General features: G+C 39.8%; 1 protein-coding gene across 1 annotated transcript in view; it reads left to right on the top strand.

The window, feature by feature from the left end:
• Window positions 1-17,276, top strand: part of LOC149147970 (uncharacterized) — a 47,685-nt gene extending 30,409 nt beyond the window's left edge. The window contains exons 3-8 of the mRNA XM_089442027.1: window positions 317-530; window positions 15,687-15,967; window positions 16,003-16,012; window positions 16,086-16,324; window positions 16,406-16,706; window positions 17,146-17,276. Of these exons, the coding sequence (XP_089298153.1) occupies window positions 317-530; window positions 15,687-15,967; window positions 16,003-16,012; window positions 16,086-16,324; window positions 16,406-16,667 (1,006 nt within the window). The 3' untranslated portion in view covers window positions 16,668-16,706; window positions 17,146-17,276. The remainder of the gene's footprint in view (window positions 1-316; window positions 531-15,686; window positions 15,968-16,002; window positions 16,013-16,085; window positions 16,325-16,405; window positions 16,707-17,145) is intronic.
• The last annotated feature ends 1,298 nt before the right edge of the window (window positions 17,277-18,574 follow it).

The following is an 18,574-nucleotide window of genomic DNA, read 5'->3' as shown; positions in this document are numbered from 1 at the left end:
GTTGCACAAACCCAGTTTGTAGAGAGAAAGGACTAGTCGCAGAGCTAGCAGTGTTAGGTCAAGAGCTAGGAAGCTGTTGGCAAGTAGTCGCTAGACTGCGGTGTCGGGAGTTGAGAAGTTGACACTGTAAGAGGAAACGCTGTGGAGTTTAAGCAATTGTAGACAACGTGAAAAGAAGATAGGGTGTGGCAGTGACAGGCAATGGCAACACGATAGCGTTGGTAGGTGTTTGTAGACTGCAACAACTGACAAACTAACTCTTGGTTAGTTTGACAAGGATGACTATGGGGTTACATTATGAGGACATGTTGGACAGGGCGAGAAATTTCAACCCATGGAAGGAATATATTGTTCTGCGATTGGAGGAGCAGGAGTTGTGGGAAATTGTGGAGAAGCTTGTCCCAATTGCGGCGGATCCTACTCATTTGGTTGAGTTTAAAAAGAAGAACGTGAAGGCTAAGAGAATAATCCTGGACTCCATTAGAGACCTTGTTATACCTCATGTGACAGGGAAGAAGTATGCCTTTGAGGTTTGGGCATCCTTAAGCAAGTTGTACCAGAGTACAAACCAAAACAGAAAGAAGGTGTTGAAGGAGAAACTGAGAAAACACCAAGCTGTCTGAAACTGACATATTTGCATCATACCTAATCATGATGACTCAGATTAGAAATGACTTGGGAGCAATGGGGTAAACTATTGGTAGTGAAGAGTTGGTCAGATTAGCCTTGAGTGGCTTTCATTCAAAATGAGATGCCTTTATATATGGGATTGTTGCATGGGAAATCTACCCAGTTAGGATAGATTGTGGGATGATTTTGTATAGGAAGAGACAAAGATGTTCCAAAATTACAAAGCCAACATGGTGAAAAGGATGATGAGGAGAATTTTTCTCTTGTTGTAAAGGAAAAAGGAAAAGTAAAGGGAAGTGGGGGATCTGCTTCCATGAAGGATATGAGCAAAGTGAAGTACTTTGCATGTCACAAGACTGATCACTATGCGAGCTAGTGTCCATACAAGAAGAAGAAGGAGGATCAGGTGGTTGCATCAACATTAAGTGAGATTGATGACTTACGAAGAAATTTGAGAAGAAATTTCTCTAGTTGCTTGTGTTTCTAACAGTGAGATTGTTGTGTATGAGGACAGTGGGTTATGGCTAGTGGAAAATAGAGTGTTCAGTCACATGACGAGGATGAGGTCAATGTTTTGCAGTGTTTTAGAGATGGCTCAAATTGTAGTGTGTTAAGTGGGACTAGTACCATGCATGCAACGAAGGGGATTGGATTTGTCAGATTCCAGCTAGAGTCAAGAGGATTTTTGGAGGTGACAAAGATATTATTTGTTCCAGGGTTGATGGTACATGTGATTTTAGTATCAGCCTTGGAAGATGCTGGATATAGAGTTTTGTTCCTAGATGGACAAGTGCTTCTATATTCAAAGGGAGTGACCTTGGATGCAGTTGTAGTGCTTGGCATCAGACAGGGGCAGTCATATAGGTTTCTGGGACAACCTGTGGGTATATCCGAGGGGATCTTGGATATAGGATCAATGTCATTTGTTGAGAGGGAGCAAGTGGCAAGGAAGAGTGATTCTTCAGGTACTGTTAGGAGACTCAACTGGTATGATATGACATTGTTAGATGCTCAAGAGAAGGATCCTAGTAGCATGGTTGGAAGGTGGAGGTCGTCATATTAGATTCTGAAGTAGGCAGCATGATGTCTTCTACTTTAGAGGGAGCAGCTACAACAACAGATGGTGTGGTGATGTTAGAGACAGATTCAGGTGTAGGAGGTTCTTCCAAAAGTATCTCCCTCGCTAAGAGGGAATTTTGAGCCTTGTAGCTCAAATGATGTTTCTAGTCATGTGTTTTGACTAGAAAGACCTTGAATTTTCTCTTTAGGAGCTTGCATGCGATATGCAGAGTGTGCAAGTGAGTTGCACGCATGTGAATGTATTGCATGTGACATGTGCATTTAAAGAAAGCTAAATTTATGATTTGTACTTGAGTTCAAGTAGAAAAAGCTAAAGATAAGATAGTTAACTAATGTAAAGTCACTTATCTTCAGTTAACTTGACGAGCTAATCTTGGCCATCAATCTTAGCTTAGGAAAGTTATAAATCAAGCCTAAAGTGAGGAACTAAGAGAGGAGCTAAGACACAACAATAGCACAAGGTTGAGAGAGGCTTCTTAGTGAGCATGTGTTTGGGTCCGAGAGAGTGTAGTGAGACTAGTGATCAGTTTTGTATTTTCTTAGTTGGGCCATTTACCTAGGACGGGAACGCAAGTAAGTTTAGTGGGTTATTGAAATTCTAACTCTTATTGCCATGGTCATGGTGATCATCGCTAAAGTCATTGGATGTTCATTTCCTTGTGCACATCCTCATTGCTATGGGCACAATGATCACCATTGAAGTCACCGGGATGAGTTCATTGCCCATAGTCTAATTTTCCCCTTAAAATGTTTTTCTAAAAGCAAACTTTAATTAATCGAATTGAACTTTGAAACTTGGACTTGCCTTTTTGATAATTTCTTTCCATGGAATTGCCATGATCACAACCCTTGAAGCTTCTCTACTCTGGAACATATTTCTTTCAGTCTTCACACAATAGTGGTATTGGTCTAATGCCATGACTCTAGTTATACACATGCTACAAGAGATGTGGAATATAAACTTTTTATTTATTTGAGTCACTTTGAGTTGAGTTCGATATCATTATATTCATGTGGTTGTTAGGTGGGCTACCCACTTTTCCCTAACTACCTAGACCTTAATGACAATTCCTTACTTAATATTAGACACACTAACATGTCTTTATTGACTTGACATTGTTGACCTTCTGGATAGCAGAGTTGCCAAGCAAGACACATTGTCATATGTGGACTAGGAAACAATGATAAATATAGGCAATCATCTCATAGATCGAGTTGGAAGAATCCAATTGCATGGTACAACTTATTGCAGAGTGTAAGGGCACCATGGGCATGTGGACTACAACAACGACAATTCAATGCAGAGGAAAAAAGGCCCAGTTGCAGGGTACAACTTATTACAGAGTGGAAGGACACTATTGTTAGTTTTGGTAGAATCGGAAGTGCTCTAGCCTTGAAAATTGGTGGAGAGGCTAAGGCGCATGAGTTATAAAGAACCAAAAAATCGTTTGGTGAGATTTTCCACGGATTGTATTTTATTAAAATAATTAATATTTTTAACGGGATTCCTAAGTTTAAACTTAGGGAAATTAAAATATTAATGGATATTAATCAAAATATGGGTGAGAATGATCTAAAAGGCAGATCAAGTCATGTTTTAATCTTAGCCGTTGATTAGAGACTTAATCTCGGCCGTTGAAGACTCATCAGGAAAAGTATAAAATGGAGGCTTGGGGTTTATTTGGAAATACACATAGAGGGAGAGAATTGATCCAGAGTTCGATTTCTGGGGCTAGGAAATTGAGAAATTCAAACTAAGTGATCATTCTGTAGCAGAGGGGCAGTGAGAATCCGAAAGGACTTTCCAGAGAATACTAACAAAGAGGTGGAGAGAGCTGACGCAGAAAAGCTGCCTGTTACGCAGAATCCAGAACTGCCGGAACAACCGAAACTGCCAGAACAACTGGGAGAGTTGACGCAGATGACAGAGAAGGTGACTCAAGGCTGATGCAGAGGCAACACAAAAATCGCTGGAGTTAGCCAGCCTTGTCCCGGATTAGCCAAAATTTTGCCGGGTGAAGTGAGATAAAACTCACTCTGATTTTCTGCCAATATTTTCTCTGTAAAGGATTGCTATATGATCATCGTAGATTTGTATTAAGATATTTCTCCTGCATAATAATAATCCCTCAGAGCTGTTGCAATGGTTTTCCCGCATTGGGTTTTTACGGGGACTATTGTGTCAAAAAATAAGTGTGTCCTATGTATCTTGTTCTTTGCTCTATTTTCTGTTTCATGAGATCAAATTTAATTAGTGTAGGCTGCAGAAGTAATTTGCTTCAGTATTCAAAAGAATAACTTGATGAATATAGTTTAAAAATCAAGTAGGTGAAATAGATTCAGATTTGCTGCTGTTGGAAATACTAAGAGGGGAGGTGAATTAGTATTTCTTTTCAATTGTTACTTTTACCAGTTAGATCACTTATATTTATAACACAACATGAACAATAGAAATAAATGCTTTTATTAATATATTCTTTCCAATGAATCAAGTACAATATAGGTAGGGCTCCAATCCTAGATGAAGACACTGATCTTCAATCTCCCAGGCTCCAACCTGTTGCCAAGCACCAACTTGGACCTTAGTGAGGCTCCGACCTCTAGGGCACTGACCCCATCTTCTCAAGGCACCAACCTTGCGTTTAGAGGCTCCAACCCCTAGGGCACTAACCCTTCTCTGGTATAGGCTCCGACCTGGTTTCATGAGAACACCAATCCTCTAGGGCTCCAACCCTATTCTCCAAGGCACCAACCTTGTCTTTTCGAGGCTCCAACCTCTTGGGCTCCAACCCACTGCAATACATCGTCAAGATATGTTTGGTAGTAACTCACGGTTCCCAAAATCTTCTTCACCGAGCCCTGTCAATCTTCAACTCACTATAGTCTTCCACTCTACATCATTAATGACAACCTTATCTTCTTAGAAGGTATCGCCACTGCTCTTCATGTCACCCAAACAAAATCTCCAAGGTTATTCCATGACGACTTCAGCAATACATCATGGTCAACAATGTCTCCAAGAATGCTTTCAAGATCAACTACTACAAGGTATCTTCACTGCTTCAAAATATTCTCAAATAGTTAAGTTTCTTTTACAAATCTTCAAGCTATGCTTCAAGAAGGTTTTCGACAGGCTGCCCCAAGTACTCTCTGCAATCTTAGATCTTCAATGTGACTCAACAAGGCCTTTAATCAATTCTTCAAAGGCTTCTTCAAGAGGACTGCTACAAGTTTAATAATTGCTCCAATGCCCAAAGGCTGCTCTCAAGTCTGCACATCAATTATTCAATAAGCTTCTTTAAGAATCCCCTAAAAAATATGCTCAAAAGTGTCAACAAATTTGCTTCACAAGAGGTCAATTATGTCTGCCCCAAATCTAAATAGATCTGCTCATAAGGTAGGCTTGTAGGTCACTTTTATTGCTATAATTGTTGTTGCTGGTTAGAGCTAGTAACCTACTGCTACAACCCTTTTAAACCTGCCCTACCAGTCCTTCCACAGCTGCAGCCTTGCTCCAAGATGATGTTGTTTCTACTCACTGCTCCTAGAAGACCCTACAACCTTGTTTCAAGGCCTTTCAACCGTTTCCCAACAGGCTGTAGTAGCTTGGCCTTCCTCCTACAGTTGTACCACCCTACAACAGCTCCAAAACGCCCACAAGAAACTCACACTTCTCCATTGCTGTAGTCCAAGCCTTTCTGTTCACTGTTTGCTGTGATAGTCCACAACATAGATAAGCTATAGGATTGTAATCTGAACTGAATTCTGAGGTAAGGGGACTGTCCCGAGCTCCAAAACTGTGCTTCCAAGAGACTGATCACAGTCCAAGCTTGAGTTAGTCTCCAACAGGTGACTTTCCTTCAAATCCGAGCCCTGAAACACATCTCCACAGGTAACCTTTTAGTCCTCCTCGGCCTCTGTCCCGCTTCTCTACCTTTTGTCTGAATTCTGTGTCTTCTGCTACAAATAGATCACCAAGTTAGATAATTTGAATGAGGAACTTAAACTCCAATATATACTAGTTTTTACCCTTTAATGAATAGACACGTCAGTTGGGCTGGAGGGCCGAATGACCATGGGGAAGCCGACTTGTATGTTTTCATTAAACATTAAATATATGTATTTTGAATCGATATTTTTTGTGTGCTGCCTTTGCTAGAATAATTGACACGTAGGTTAATCACAACACCTATTTTTCTTCATCTTGGGGACACCGAGATTAACCTTTTTCCACTGTCCAACCTAATATGTATTTTTTTATATGTTCAACATAGTTTACGACATATTCAAGAGAACATGTCAATCTTTGATCTGCCATGTGATGCACATGCATTATATATGTTAAAGATGGACCATATAAAACACCATGCAAAAAAGGCTTTGTCTGCCATGTCAGTGTTGTATCCCATCTGCCATCCGTCTGCCATGTGAGTGATGTCTAACACCATCTTGCTAAATCCTCCTTACACAGAAAACTAAGGGCTCTGATACCAAACTTGATCTAAATGGGAAAATTAGTTTTGATGTGCTAAATTCCTCTTCAGAATATGTAAAAGTGCTTAAGAATTCACGAGGTTAATTGCAAGTTTTAACATGAGATTTTGAGTGTTTTTTTATGTAAATTGCATGTACAATTTAACATAAACAAATGACTGAACAACAACATATAACATACATGAACATCACCAAAACAGTATCACGATAACACATGATGAAAGAGTTCACCCTGCCTAGGCTACATCTCCTTGGTCTAGCTTCCAATGACTTAACCCTCCCTATTATGCTCAAAAGTGTGAATACACCAGTTTATAATGCTCGAATAGCTCTGAAACCTATTCCAATGGCTCCAAAATGCCCAAAAATGCATGTATAGCCTCTTTTTGCTCCTGATTTGGTAAAAAACTGAAGAAGATATGGCTTCCCCAAGTCTTTCTGCTAATCGCACCTTAATTTCTCCAAAATTCGGTACCATCCTACAAATTCATCTCCAATTCCGCTAACTAAGCGTCAATTTTTCCTAATTCCAGGTGAAATTGTCATACAAAGTAATTGCCCTATAAGGCCTTAATTCCGAAATTTTCGGACATATGGGGGGCCACGAACCCGGGGCTAAGGCTAACGACCCGCCCCCGTCGATCGAGCCCCCACTTCGCTTCGCCATGGTTGTATAGGGTGTGTCAATTTCATGAGCTGACACAGCTATGTGTGACAACATGAGTTAGAGGCAAACTCGGTTTTGTGCGACGAGTCATGCAAACTATGCAATGAGTTGTGTGGTTTGGTCTTATGCAACGAGCTGTGCGGACCCGTGCTTGGTTTTATGCAATAGTTGGCAACATTAGTTAAAGGCAACGAGTCGACATGGTGGGCGAGTCAACACGGCGGTCAGAAAATCGAAAAGGTGAAATCGGCTAAGTGTTGGGCAGATGGGCGGTTGTGGAGAGTTTATATGGTTGGGCTGACGTGTGGATAGGAAAACATATGGTTGCGCTGATGTGAACAAGTGGTGTGACATGATGGAAGCGTGGTCAGCTTGGAGGAGGGTCGAGCCCCTCATACACATGGGCGTCGTATATATAGAGGAGGGAAACTTGGAGAGAAGGCACAATCCAAGTGAACTCAAGCAAGTGAGAAATCCATCAAAGGAAGGGCGAACAAGCAAGAGGATAAGGCACAGGCGGGCATAAGACAAGGTCGAGGTTCGAAGCATCCACAACTAGAAATTTTGAAGAACTGCAGGTGTGGGCGCCTTGACACGGACATCATAGGTGCACATGACCTGGCAGGCGGACGCAGGTTGAGCGCACGGACTCAGCGGGTGAGTGCGGGCGCGTCGACCCAGACAGGCAAGCATACATGAACTGATGAGCAAACACGAGTGCAGAGTGGGCGTGACGACACAGAGTTGGGCACACACGACCCGAAGGGTAGACGCAAATAGGTTGGGCGCGCGGACACGAAGGTTGGGCGACCCGACAAGGTGGAGGCTGCAGGGCGAGAGTTGGGCACGCAAACACGATAGGTGTTACCCTGACTCGATGGGCAACCCGACCCGGTGGGAAACCCAACACGATGGGTAGCTGAGCTGCAAAATTAAGGCAAGTTGCAGGGTGACTTGTGGACTTTGTTGAAGGGAAATTTGAGGTTTCCACTCAAAGGGGAAATTGTCTAAGTGAGTTTGCAATGTAGTACCACCTTACTCCATCATATTCATATGGTACTTTTGGGATCAGCGTTTGATATCAGTGATTAGCTTCATCTTTCAGCATCATCAGACATGTACTTGTTTGATCGTGATCAAATGATCCATTATGTAATTTCTAGTCTTTTATACTTGTATACTTAGTGGATCCACTTGTGCTCGATATGCGGACATGCTTTACTTTCTCTGAGCATGGGTATGCTTGCTTTAGACAATGTTTATTTCTGATCTCCTTTTGTGGCTTGGCAGGCTGAACTCTAGTGAAGTCCTTCTCAGTTTTCGACAAGTTTGCTTTCCATGCACTTAATACATTTCAGCCATCATGTACCCCTTATGACCTCATATATTAGGGGGAATTTGTTATAGCTCCAAATCTCACTCTTGATGTTTGTGATGCTACACTCATGGCCTAGGACAACCCCTCCTCCTAGACCTGGTCCAAATACTTAAAAAACAGTGTTTTACTCCCTATACGCAACATTCCCCTGAGGTAAATGCATGGGTACGTGGGTCTGCGATATACCCAACCCACATATATGAATTAAAATTCTTAAAAAAATTAAATCTCCTTAGTTTCGAGCCAAGATCACAGGTTTTACCTGTTGATGTTCGTGCCCATGGTCTAACTGTTCCCAATGAATTCCCAACTAAAAAACTACTTTGGGAGAAGTATAAAAAGGTTTCAATGGGAAGGCCTAAAGGAGGAGAGAAGAGAGAGAAAAATCACTTTGTGGAGATTATCCCTGACCAGGTCTGAAGATCTTTTTGCTTCCAACACTTCCCCCCATTATAGGAAACCCTTGTTTCCTTGAGCTTTGATGTTATTTCACTAGTTGAGATACTTAGGTATGAGTCATGGAAGGAGTTTGTTGAAGGTTTGAGATTATATGAATCTGGAGGATGGTTCTGCTTGGAGCCTGCAAGGGAAAGACTTAGGTGAAATCATTCCTTACTGTATTTTAGTTATCTACAATAAAAGAAACACTTGTCTTGTTCCTGATATTAATATTCTTCATGCTTATGATATTAATGTTATGATTTGTATATGAATAGTTGTTTTAATTATATAACTAACTTCCTTTCAATATGCTATGAAGTTAATTTCTTTTTGATGCTTGGTCCATATAATGTTATGCTTCTTTGAATTGGTTGTTTTGCAGGTTAAAGGATCGAAAGGAACTCTAAGAGAGTTAGGACACTGGCTGGATCTACTCGAATGAAGGATCCCAAGGTGCACCTCTCTTCGCATAGTTTGCTTATATTAGTATCATGGTTGTGTGGAATGTTTGTTTTTCATTGTAGATAACCCCTGCTCTGCTAGGGTATTGACACAAGAGCCTAGGGGACTTTGTTCCTCAATAGTGACTTAAAGCTAATCTGCTTCCTAATTGTTTGTTTCTGCTTCCCAGCTCTCTGGATCTCCTACCTATGTCCGCTGGAATTCCACTGCTTTGCGTCATCATCACTATAATGCTTCACAGAGAGGTGGCCACTTGTTTCCTCATGAACTGAGTGTTAATTCTCTTTGAAAGGTCATTATATCCATTGCTCCAAGATTTCCCCTGAAACTAATTCCTATGCCAACTCATCAGTCATGCTAGATCTCAATTCTAATCCACCTCAGCTTATTTCCCTATCGAATCCTATCACCCATCGGATTGCTTCTCTCTCATTGATCTGGGGCTTCCAGAACCTACGTTCTCCGTCCATATCGCGCGGTTGAGTAGCATGACCTTTACCGACAAGATGTGAGCGATTTTCTCTCTCATCCGCTAGACACGTGTCACCTAGTGTATGGCATCGGGTGGGACTTAGTCGAACCCATTTACCGCTTGAAGCCCTTCTGATATCTTGTCGGTTTTAGTGCAGGAGCTGGCTTTTGACGGAATCGACGATTTCTGTATAGTTTAATGCTTTTCCTGGTGACCAAGTGCTTGGGGCTTTCTTTCACTGAGGGGGATGCCCTGCGATAGGCGATTAGCGCTTTAGCATATCAGAAACTGCCTCTGTTTTTGGATTTAACCTCCTGTTTGTCAATTTGTGCTAGTGCGCAGTCGCCATGGGCCATCGGTCTGTGTGCTTTGACCGAGGGTCCTCATTGTTCCGTGCTAACAACAAATTACCATTGTTCAGAGGTAATTTCTGACAAGCTTCAACATCCATAATACTTTGATACTTCGGTATGAATTTTACAAAGTTTAGGCAACTTTAAGAGTTTTTAAGGATCCAATTAGGATCACGGCCTTCCCACTGAGAAAGCTTTTGGACCACCAAAAGTTGGTTTTCAAGCATCGACTAAGTGAGGGTATAGTTGTCTCACTTGTCCAATCTCCATCAATTTTGCACCACTTGGCTTTGAACCTTTGAGTCCAATCTTGAGGTACTCAACATCTCCCCTGCATGTCGTCCTCACCTTCCTGTCCAAAACTATGTCTTCCTACCATTCATTGAGATATTCAAGTAACAGATCATCAATAGAAGGCAATTGACTCTACTCTTAGGGATCTTCAATTAATGAAGGTTCAAATAGTGTTAAGCTATTTGAAATAACCACTGAGTAGATGTGCATGTAAGATGGTAAATGAAGGCTAAAAGCGTTCTCAACAATTTTCTCAATTATTTTGAAAGGTCCACACTTTATTAGCTTTAGCTTTTTACATTCACCTTGCATTCTGTCTATGTTGATATACAACCAGACTTGATCACCAACTTGGAAACTATGCTACATCCAATGCTTGTCATGCCTTGCCTTGTATTTGGCTTGGCTCTTTTCCAGATATTCCTGTACTGCCTAGTGAATCTCTTGGATTTTTTCAATGAACTTGGTTTCCTTGTACACATCACTGTGTCCATCAACTGTTATGTCTTTACCAAAGAAAAAATCCAAGGGATACCTTGGTGTGAAACCAAAACAGGTCTCAAAAGTAGATCACTGTGTAGAATAATGTTTTGCTCGGTTGTAAGCATGTTCCACATAACAAAAATGTTCATCGCAAAGTATGGATGCTTGCCACAATAGCCCCTGAGCAACTAGATCACTGTCTTGTTGACCACTTCTATTTGGCCATCTGTTTGTGGATGAAAGGTTGTACTTTTCTTCAATTTGGTGTCCATCGGTTCCCACAGACTTGACCAAAACTTCCCAACAAATTGAGTGTCTTGATTAGATACAATGGAAGTGGGTAATCCAAAATGCACCCATACATGCTGAAAGAACAACTTTGCGGTTTGTTCAACTGTAATCTATTTATTACAAGGTAGAAAAATACACATTTTACTGAACCTATCCACAACAACATATAAATAGTCATGACCTTTCCTAGATTTAGGGAGTCCTCCAACAAAGTCCATGGAAACACTTTCCCAAGGATGAGAAGGAACTGGTAGTGGAGTGTGCAAGCCTAGTTTTCTATTTTTAGGCTTGCTTTTAGCACACATGGTACACCCTCTTACATATCTAGAAACTATCTCATTCATTTTTGGCCAATAACAAAATCTTTATAGCTGTGCAACCATTTTACTTACCCCAAAGTGGCCTGATATTAAAGAAGTGTGTGCTTCTCAAATTATCTTTACTCTTTCAGTTTGTGGAATGCAGAGCTTCCCACAATGATACAATAGTTGGTTCTTAATGTGATAATCCAATTCTTCTACTCATCTGCGTTGAGTTAAAGTTGCATATACATCTTTAAAATCTATATCCTCAGCATATTGTTCAATGTAGCTCTCATGCAATACTAAGTTATGCTTAAGTATAGTACATGCATTTATAATTGGTCTGGATAACATATCTGCAACTTTATTGTGTATGCCCTTTTTATATTTAATGACTAAATGAAACTATTGTAGAAAACCCATCCATATATAGTGTCTTGATTGTTGCAACTTAGTTTGAGAGTGTAGATATTGAAGTGGTTGATGATCAGTATGTATAACTGTCTCTTTTCCCATTAAGTAATGTTTCCACTTTTTCACACTCTGTGCTAATGCATACAATTCTTTATCATATGTGGGATAGTTAATTACTGCAGAATTAAATGTCTTAGAATGATAACATATGGGTTTACCGTGTTGTATCAACACTACTCCCATGGCGTAGTCACTGGCATCCATTTGGATCTCAAATGGTCTTTGAAGATCGGGTAGTGCTAGTACTTGTGTCATACTAATCTTTTCTTTCAAGGTGTCGAAGGCTTTCTGTTGTTTTCCTCCCGACTGAAACACCTTGTTCAATCCTATTAACGCATGTAAGGGAGCTGCAATTAAGGAAAAGTTAGAAATGAACTTTCTCCAATATTGTGTTGCTCCTAAGAAGCTTCTAAATTCTGTAGCAGATTTGGGTTTAGGCCAGTTTACAATGATTGCCACCTTAGAGGGATCTATCTTCAATTCACCACCCCCTACTATATGTCCCAAATAATTCAAAGATGTTTTTCCAAATTCACATTTTGAGAATTTAACATAAAGTTTTTCTCTTTTCAAAACATCTAGTGTCTGGTTAATATGCTTTAAATGTTCTTCCCATGTTTTTCTAGATAGAAGAATGTCATCCAGATATACAATAACAAAATCATCAAGAAAAGGTCTGAGTACATCATTCATTATTCTCATGAAAGTAGCTAGAGAATTAGTTAAGCCAAAAGTCATAACCAGCCACTCATACAATCCCTGCTTTGTTTTGAAAGTAGTCTTCCATGCATCTTGTTCTGCACCTCTGACCTAATGATATCCACTATGCAAGCCTAACTTGGAAAAATAAACAACTTCCTTTAACTAATCTAATAGATCATCTATGTGAGGAAGGGGATGATGATTTTTTATTGTTTTTTTATTCAGTGCTCGGTAATCAATGCACATTCTCCACAAGCCATCTTTATTTTTCACCAAAATGATGGGAGACCCACATGGTGATGTGCTAGGTCTGATGAACCCCTTCTTGAGCAACTCCTGCACCTGATTCTTGATTTCTACATTCTCTAAAGTGAACAACCTGTACATTCTAATCTTAGTCAATGGAGAATCTTGCTAGAAATTAATATCATGCACTATTTCCCTTTTGGGTGGCAGACCTTTAGGGTCTTGAAACAAGATATCATATTCTGAAACAACTTTTCTAAATCAACTTGCTCTTTAGCATCATAGCCCTCAAATACATTGGTTTTATCAGGTTTCTTTTCCTTTACAACCATCAATAAAAATTGTTTTCATGAATTTACAATTCATTTCATTTGCCCTGAGTTTATGAGAGTATAATTATTCTTGAGCTTATGAGCTCTTACAATATATTCGATTCCATCTTTAATGAGGAGATACTTGTTCTCAACTCTATAGAAAATAGCTTTTCTATCATACAAGTAGGGACTTCCCAAAAAAATTCGACATATATCCAAAGGAACTATATCTAACTCAACCTCATCTACAAACGCTGACCCAAAAGAAAACTTAAGTTTACATTGTCTAGTCATTTGTAGTTTTGCTTTATCACTTAACCAGCCTAATGGGTATGGTTTCTTGTGAGTTGTAGTGAGTAATCCAAACTTCTTTACAATTGCTTCAGAAGTTAAATTTACTTGTGAGCCACTATCAAACAAAGTATCAACCTTTTGATGTTTGGAAATAACTCAAATATGGAAAATCTCATATCTTTTTCTCTCATTTTCTTCAGTGTTAGTTTATTGTGCAGAATTACTAGTAGATGCTTCAGAATTTTTACCTTTTATACCTATGGCTGCAATGGTTGTTTCATCTCCTGAGTCCTACCCCTAATATTTCTAAGTAGCTGCAAGAGTCCGAAAAGAAAACTTAAGTTTACATTGTCTAGTCACTTGTAGTTGTGCTTTATCACTTAACCATTATTAGTTTCTTTTTCAAAATTCTTTCCTTTCCTTTGGGAAAGTAAACAATCTCCTGTGTCCTAGCACTCTTAAGTTAATATGTTTTTACTTTGAAAGATATTAATTTTTTTTTATTAAACTTTTGGAATAAATTTTTAACGTTGCTTTGGTGTGCATATATCAAGTTGATAATGATGTCGATGTCAGAATCATCTTAGTTGATGTGCATATATATCAATGTCGATGTTGGAATCATCTTAGTTGATGTGCATATATCAAGTTGATAATGATGTCGATGTCGGAATCATCTTAATTGATTTGTTAGCATCATCCATATCATATCAAATCTTTGATCTTTGAACAAAAATATACAGTCACATTAAGAGCATTCTGTGCAATATTAGAAATTTAGATGATTCTGTTACAGTGAGTATGGTTAAAGCCACAGGGTTCCACTCGGGGATCGATGGCTGACGAATTTGAGTCTGGTTACTTGTTTCCGGCCGTGGAACCCTGGGACCACTGTATGCTCTCGCCAATGAACTGAACCTTCGTCTATCTATTAAATGACATCTTGGTCCCCACCATTTTTGTCTGTTTATGTCTTCAGACAACACACCTGGCATCAGTGGATCAGGACATTAATGTTTTGTTTAGGGACAGATGGAGTCTTACAATTTCTGAACTGAATGCAGACATCATTTAGTGCGTATCGGATTAGATTTTTCACTAATTGATCTGTCATTTTCCCGGAACGTGAATTTTCGTCCTATGGTGTCGGATTGTTTATCGGTGAGTGAACGACAGCGCAATAAATTCCCTATTATAATTTTCTTCCACGCATTTTTGTTCTGGGACATGCGATTTGAGAGGCAAGACACCTGTCTTTCTTAGCCTGTGGTTTGTCTTTTCCGCTACTCACTTTTGTCCATCTCTGTTCTGTCGGAAGGAGGTTTTTCTCAGTTTAGCTATGTTTTCGTTTCGAAATCGTATGACCGTCCCTCTGCTAAAAAAACTAAAAACTGTATGTCTTCCGAGTTTACGTCTCTCCCCTTTGGTTTGCCTCTATTCCGTCGGAAGGAGGTTTCCCTCAGTCTAGCTATGTTTTGGTATAGACATCTTTTGGTCCCTCTGCTAAAAAACCAAAATCTGCATGTCTTTTGAGTTTTTGTCTGTCTGTTGGAGCTCTCCGGATCTAGTTCGGCGGGCGGTAGCGGTAATGGTGAGCTGCGGGGGACTACGGGCCGGAAAATGAGGTATGTCGTCTGAAAGAAATCTGCTAGTAGCATCCCTGTTTTAGTTTTGAAAGCAAAGGATTACTTGTGGTTTGATACAAATTCAGGTGGCTGTTTTATCATATCTGAATGGTCTGTAAAGTAATATGTCTTATCTCCTGTTTGAATTTATTATCACCCGGCTTAAAATCTCTGTGAAAGATATCAGTTCATTTAAAATCCCCTGTATAAATCTCTGTCGAAACTTTAGATGCAGAATAGGTGGATGGTGGTATTCATGCAGTGGTTGTCTGTGTTGTTGTTTGGATATATTTTAATTTACTGTTTTGAATCCATCTTGGTCTTTCCCGGATCTGGGTCATCTACCTAGCAACTTGCTACAAGCATACATCCTTCTCTCGGCTCTCTGATTCAAGTCGGGTTTACGTGTCTAGCCGGTAAGTGTCCACTACCTTCCGGTTTTGTGGGTTGAGGTTTAGGCGGGAGGAAGACTCCAGAAGAGAGACTGACATGACGTGGAACTGCTTTCGCATGCTCCACCGGCCATCGATTTTTAAATGAGCTAGATGTAATGATGTAATGAGTTCCATTTGATCAGAGGTCAAGTGGTGAACAAGTCTTAGCATGTATCCTCGAACACTCGAGACCTTTGTCAATCTGGTAAAGAGTTTGTTCATTCGTTACCAAACCTAATGAGTTTGAATATGTTGGAGGATTGTAAATTTGTTTGTCTTATTTTTGATGACCAAGCAGGAGACAAAACTACTCAAGAACGTGCTCAGCGAGTTTGCTGTAAAAAAGAACATTCCACTTCCTACTTATCAATTTACAAAGGAAGGAATCGCACACTGCCCAACTTTTACGGCAACTGTAGAGATTAACGGGGAGTCGTACACCGGAGCTCCTGGAAACAATAAGAAGGAGGCCGCAAGAAACGCTGCATATGAAGCAATCCGATCAATTCGCACCCAAGATTGTGAGTTGCTGTAGATAGAAAACAAATTATTTGCATTCTCCTTAGTTATCTCTATGTAATTTGTAATATTGTTAGTTTCCTTCTCTCCATTGTGCTATTTAGATTTGTTGATGCCACTGATCCATTAGATTCTCTTTTCAGGCAATTCTTTTCCACAGATTGAACTTCATGATGAAACCAAACAAAACAATGATTCTAAGCAGGAATTCAAGGTCACCAATGCTGTATCAAAGCTACCTACTGATAACAGTACATCTAATAATCAACTATTGGTAGAAACGGGTTCTCATTCAGCTGAAAATACAGAAAAGTTGAATGTTAAGGATGTTCCTACTGTTCCAGAAAAGATAAATGTGGAGAACCCCATGTGAAGTTGGAGGGGCTTCAGAAAAATCAATGGTGAAGGATTCGGGTGAAGTTGAAAATGGTAAGCCAAGTATAAATGATGCAAAGAAAAGCCTCAACAGGATCCTATACTGGTCGAACAACATGGATTGAAAGAGGAAATGACAGACCTCATTCAAAATAAGGAACATGGATTTAAGCAGCTTGAAGGGATGCAACAAGGCAGTCAAGAGGTTGTTTTAACAGAATCGATTGTCAAGAGGATTAGAAGTGAACATGAGGATGCTGAACATATGTCTGAGAGAAAGAAAAAACTTAAAAAGAAGAACAAGGCCAAAGTGAGGAAGAGCGATGGCACAGCTTGACGCAGCCAAGAGAGTTCATTTTCAGTCTGCCTGGCATTGGTACGTGACAATACAAAATTTATTCATATTTTACAAATCTCTGATTTTATTTTAACTCTTGTTATATTTCCTTAGATTGGATTTTATAACTCATAAGTCTGTTGGCCTGCTCTCATAATTTCCTTAGATTGGATTTTATAACTCATAAGTCTGTTGGCCTGCTCTCATAATTGAAAGAATAAAGTAAAACAACTTTTACATTATGTCAATGGCCTTTATGTTTTAAAATTTTGAAAATATCTAGGAGATGTTTCCTAGTAGTTTTACATATACGTTTTCATGTTGAAAACCTTTCTGATTCCTTGTTTGTCACATGCAATTTATTTTGGAATTTGAAAGCTGCAATCACAATAAACATGCTGAAAGATTTTCAAAAATAAGCACAAATGACTACAAGTGAAACTTTGGCCAAAATAATCGGCCGGGCGACTTGATACAGGCTGGGAACTTGATGTAAAGACGAAAACGTGGTGGGTGAAAACCTGAGAACTGGACGGGTTTCTACGTTGTGCCTCCGAGGATAGGATTGGAAGAACATAATTTGTATGGACGTCTTGATGTAAGGTATGACGGTTTTACCATACTATTTTGCTTCTTCTAGTCAAAATTGTATACCATAGTGTTTGCATTCCACAAATTGGCCTTTTATTCCGTTTGTGTCTGTCCTCTGAGTTTTTTTCCTATCAGGATTTAGTTTTCGTCTTCACAAAATTTAGAGGATTCATGCTTTTCTGTAAAAATTTCACAAATTGCATGTCTTAAGTTCCCTATCTTCGAACCATCCATAGTCCATCATTTCTGGTTTTGGCTATCTGAAATTTGTATTATTTCCCGTCCATGCCAAGGTTTCAAGTTCAGAATAGGGAAATATTGGTGTAATTGCAATGGATGTTATTGCTGCTGCATGGTTTTCTAAATTATAGTCAGAACGATATGGAATACCCTGTATTATGTCAAACCTCGGACCGGAATACTTTGTCTTTGTGTCTACAATTCATTTAGTAAGGCTCACAACAGGTAAATCCTACACTATGCCTTCTCTCAAAGAGTTCATGGAGTCCCTTACTTTTGAGCAAGATAAACTCATTGGCATGGGGAAAATCAAACCTCCAAAAGCGCATGCACTTGCTGTGCATGATGGTAGCGATAATACTCCCAATGAGATTTGGAAAAAGGTTGAAGAACTCTACAGGAAACAAGATGAGATGAAAGGACATCTGCTCGGAGTGGAGCTGCTGTCATTGGATCCACGAAACTATGACAGAATTCAAGACTTCTTCACCAAATATAATGATCTATTGCTGCAACTCAAGTGTTGTGGAATTGACAAATCCAAGGAGGAGAGTCGCCAAGTTCTCTCTATTATGTCAAAGCTCGGACCAAAATACTTTGTCTTTGTGTCTACATATCATTTAGTAAGGCTCACAACAGGTAAATCCTACACTATGCATTCTCTTAAAGAGTTCATGGAGTCCCTTACTTTTGAGCAAGATAAACTCATTGGCATGGGGAAAATCAAACCTCCAAAAGTGCATGCACTTGCTGTGCATGATGGTAGTGACAATAAAAATCACAGATCTGATTCAAAACAGAAAAATCAGCGGCAAAAAGACAAGGGAAAAGCACATTCCCGTCCAAAGAAGGAAGGGTACACCAAGCCCTTCAATGACTCCTCCGGCTCCAGAAATGAGAAAGGGAAGAAAGGAGACAAATGCACCTACTGTCACTGAGGATTCTATCCAGAATACTCCTACATGAAGAAACAAATTGACCAAATGGCAGAAATCCTTCAGAAGCACAAACTTGGGGACCACATCCCTCAGGGCGCCAAGAAGAAAACTGAGGATCCACTGCACGGGAAAGGTAAA

The sequence above is a fragment of the Pinus tabuliformis genome, chromosome 9 (genome assembly GCF_031772625.1).
Source record: "Pinus tabuliformis cultivar Carrire ecotype Pingquan chromosome 9, CPIR1, whole genome shotgun sequence".
Taxonomy (NCBI): Eukaryota; Viridiplantae; Streptophyta; class Pinopsida; order Pinales; family Pinaceae; genus Pinus; species Pinus tabuliformis.
This window is presented reverse-complemented; position numbering and strand designations above follow the sequence as displayed.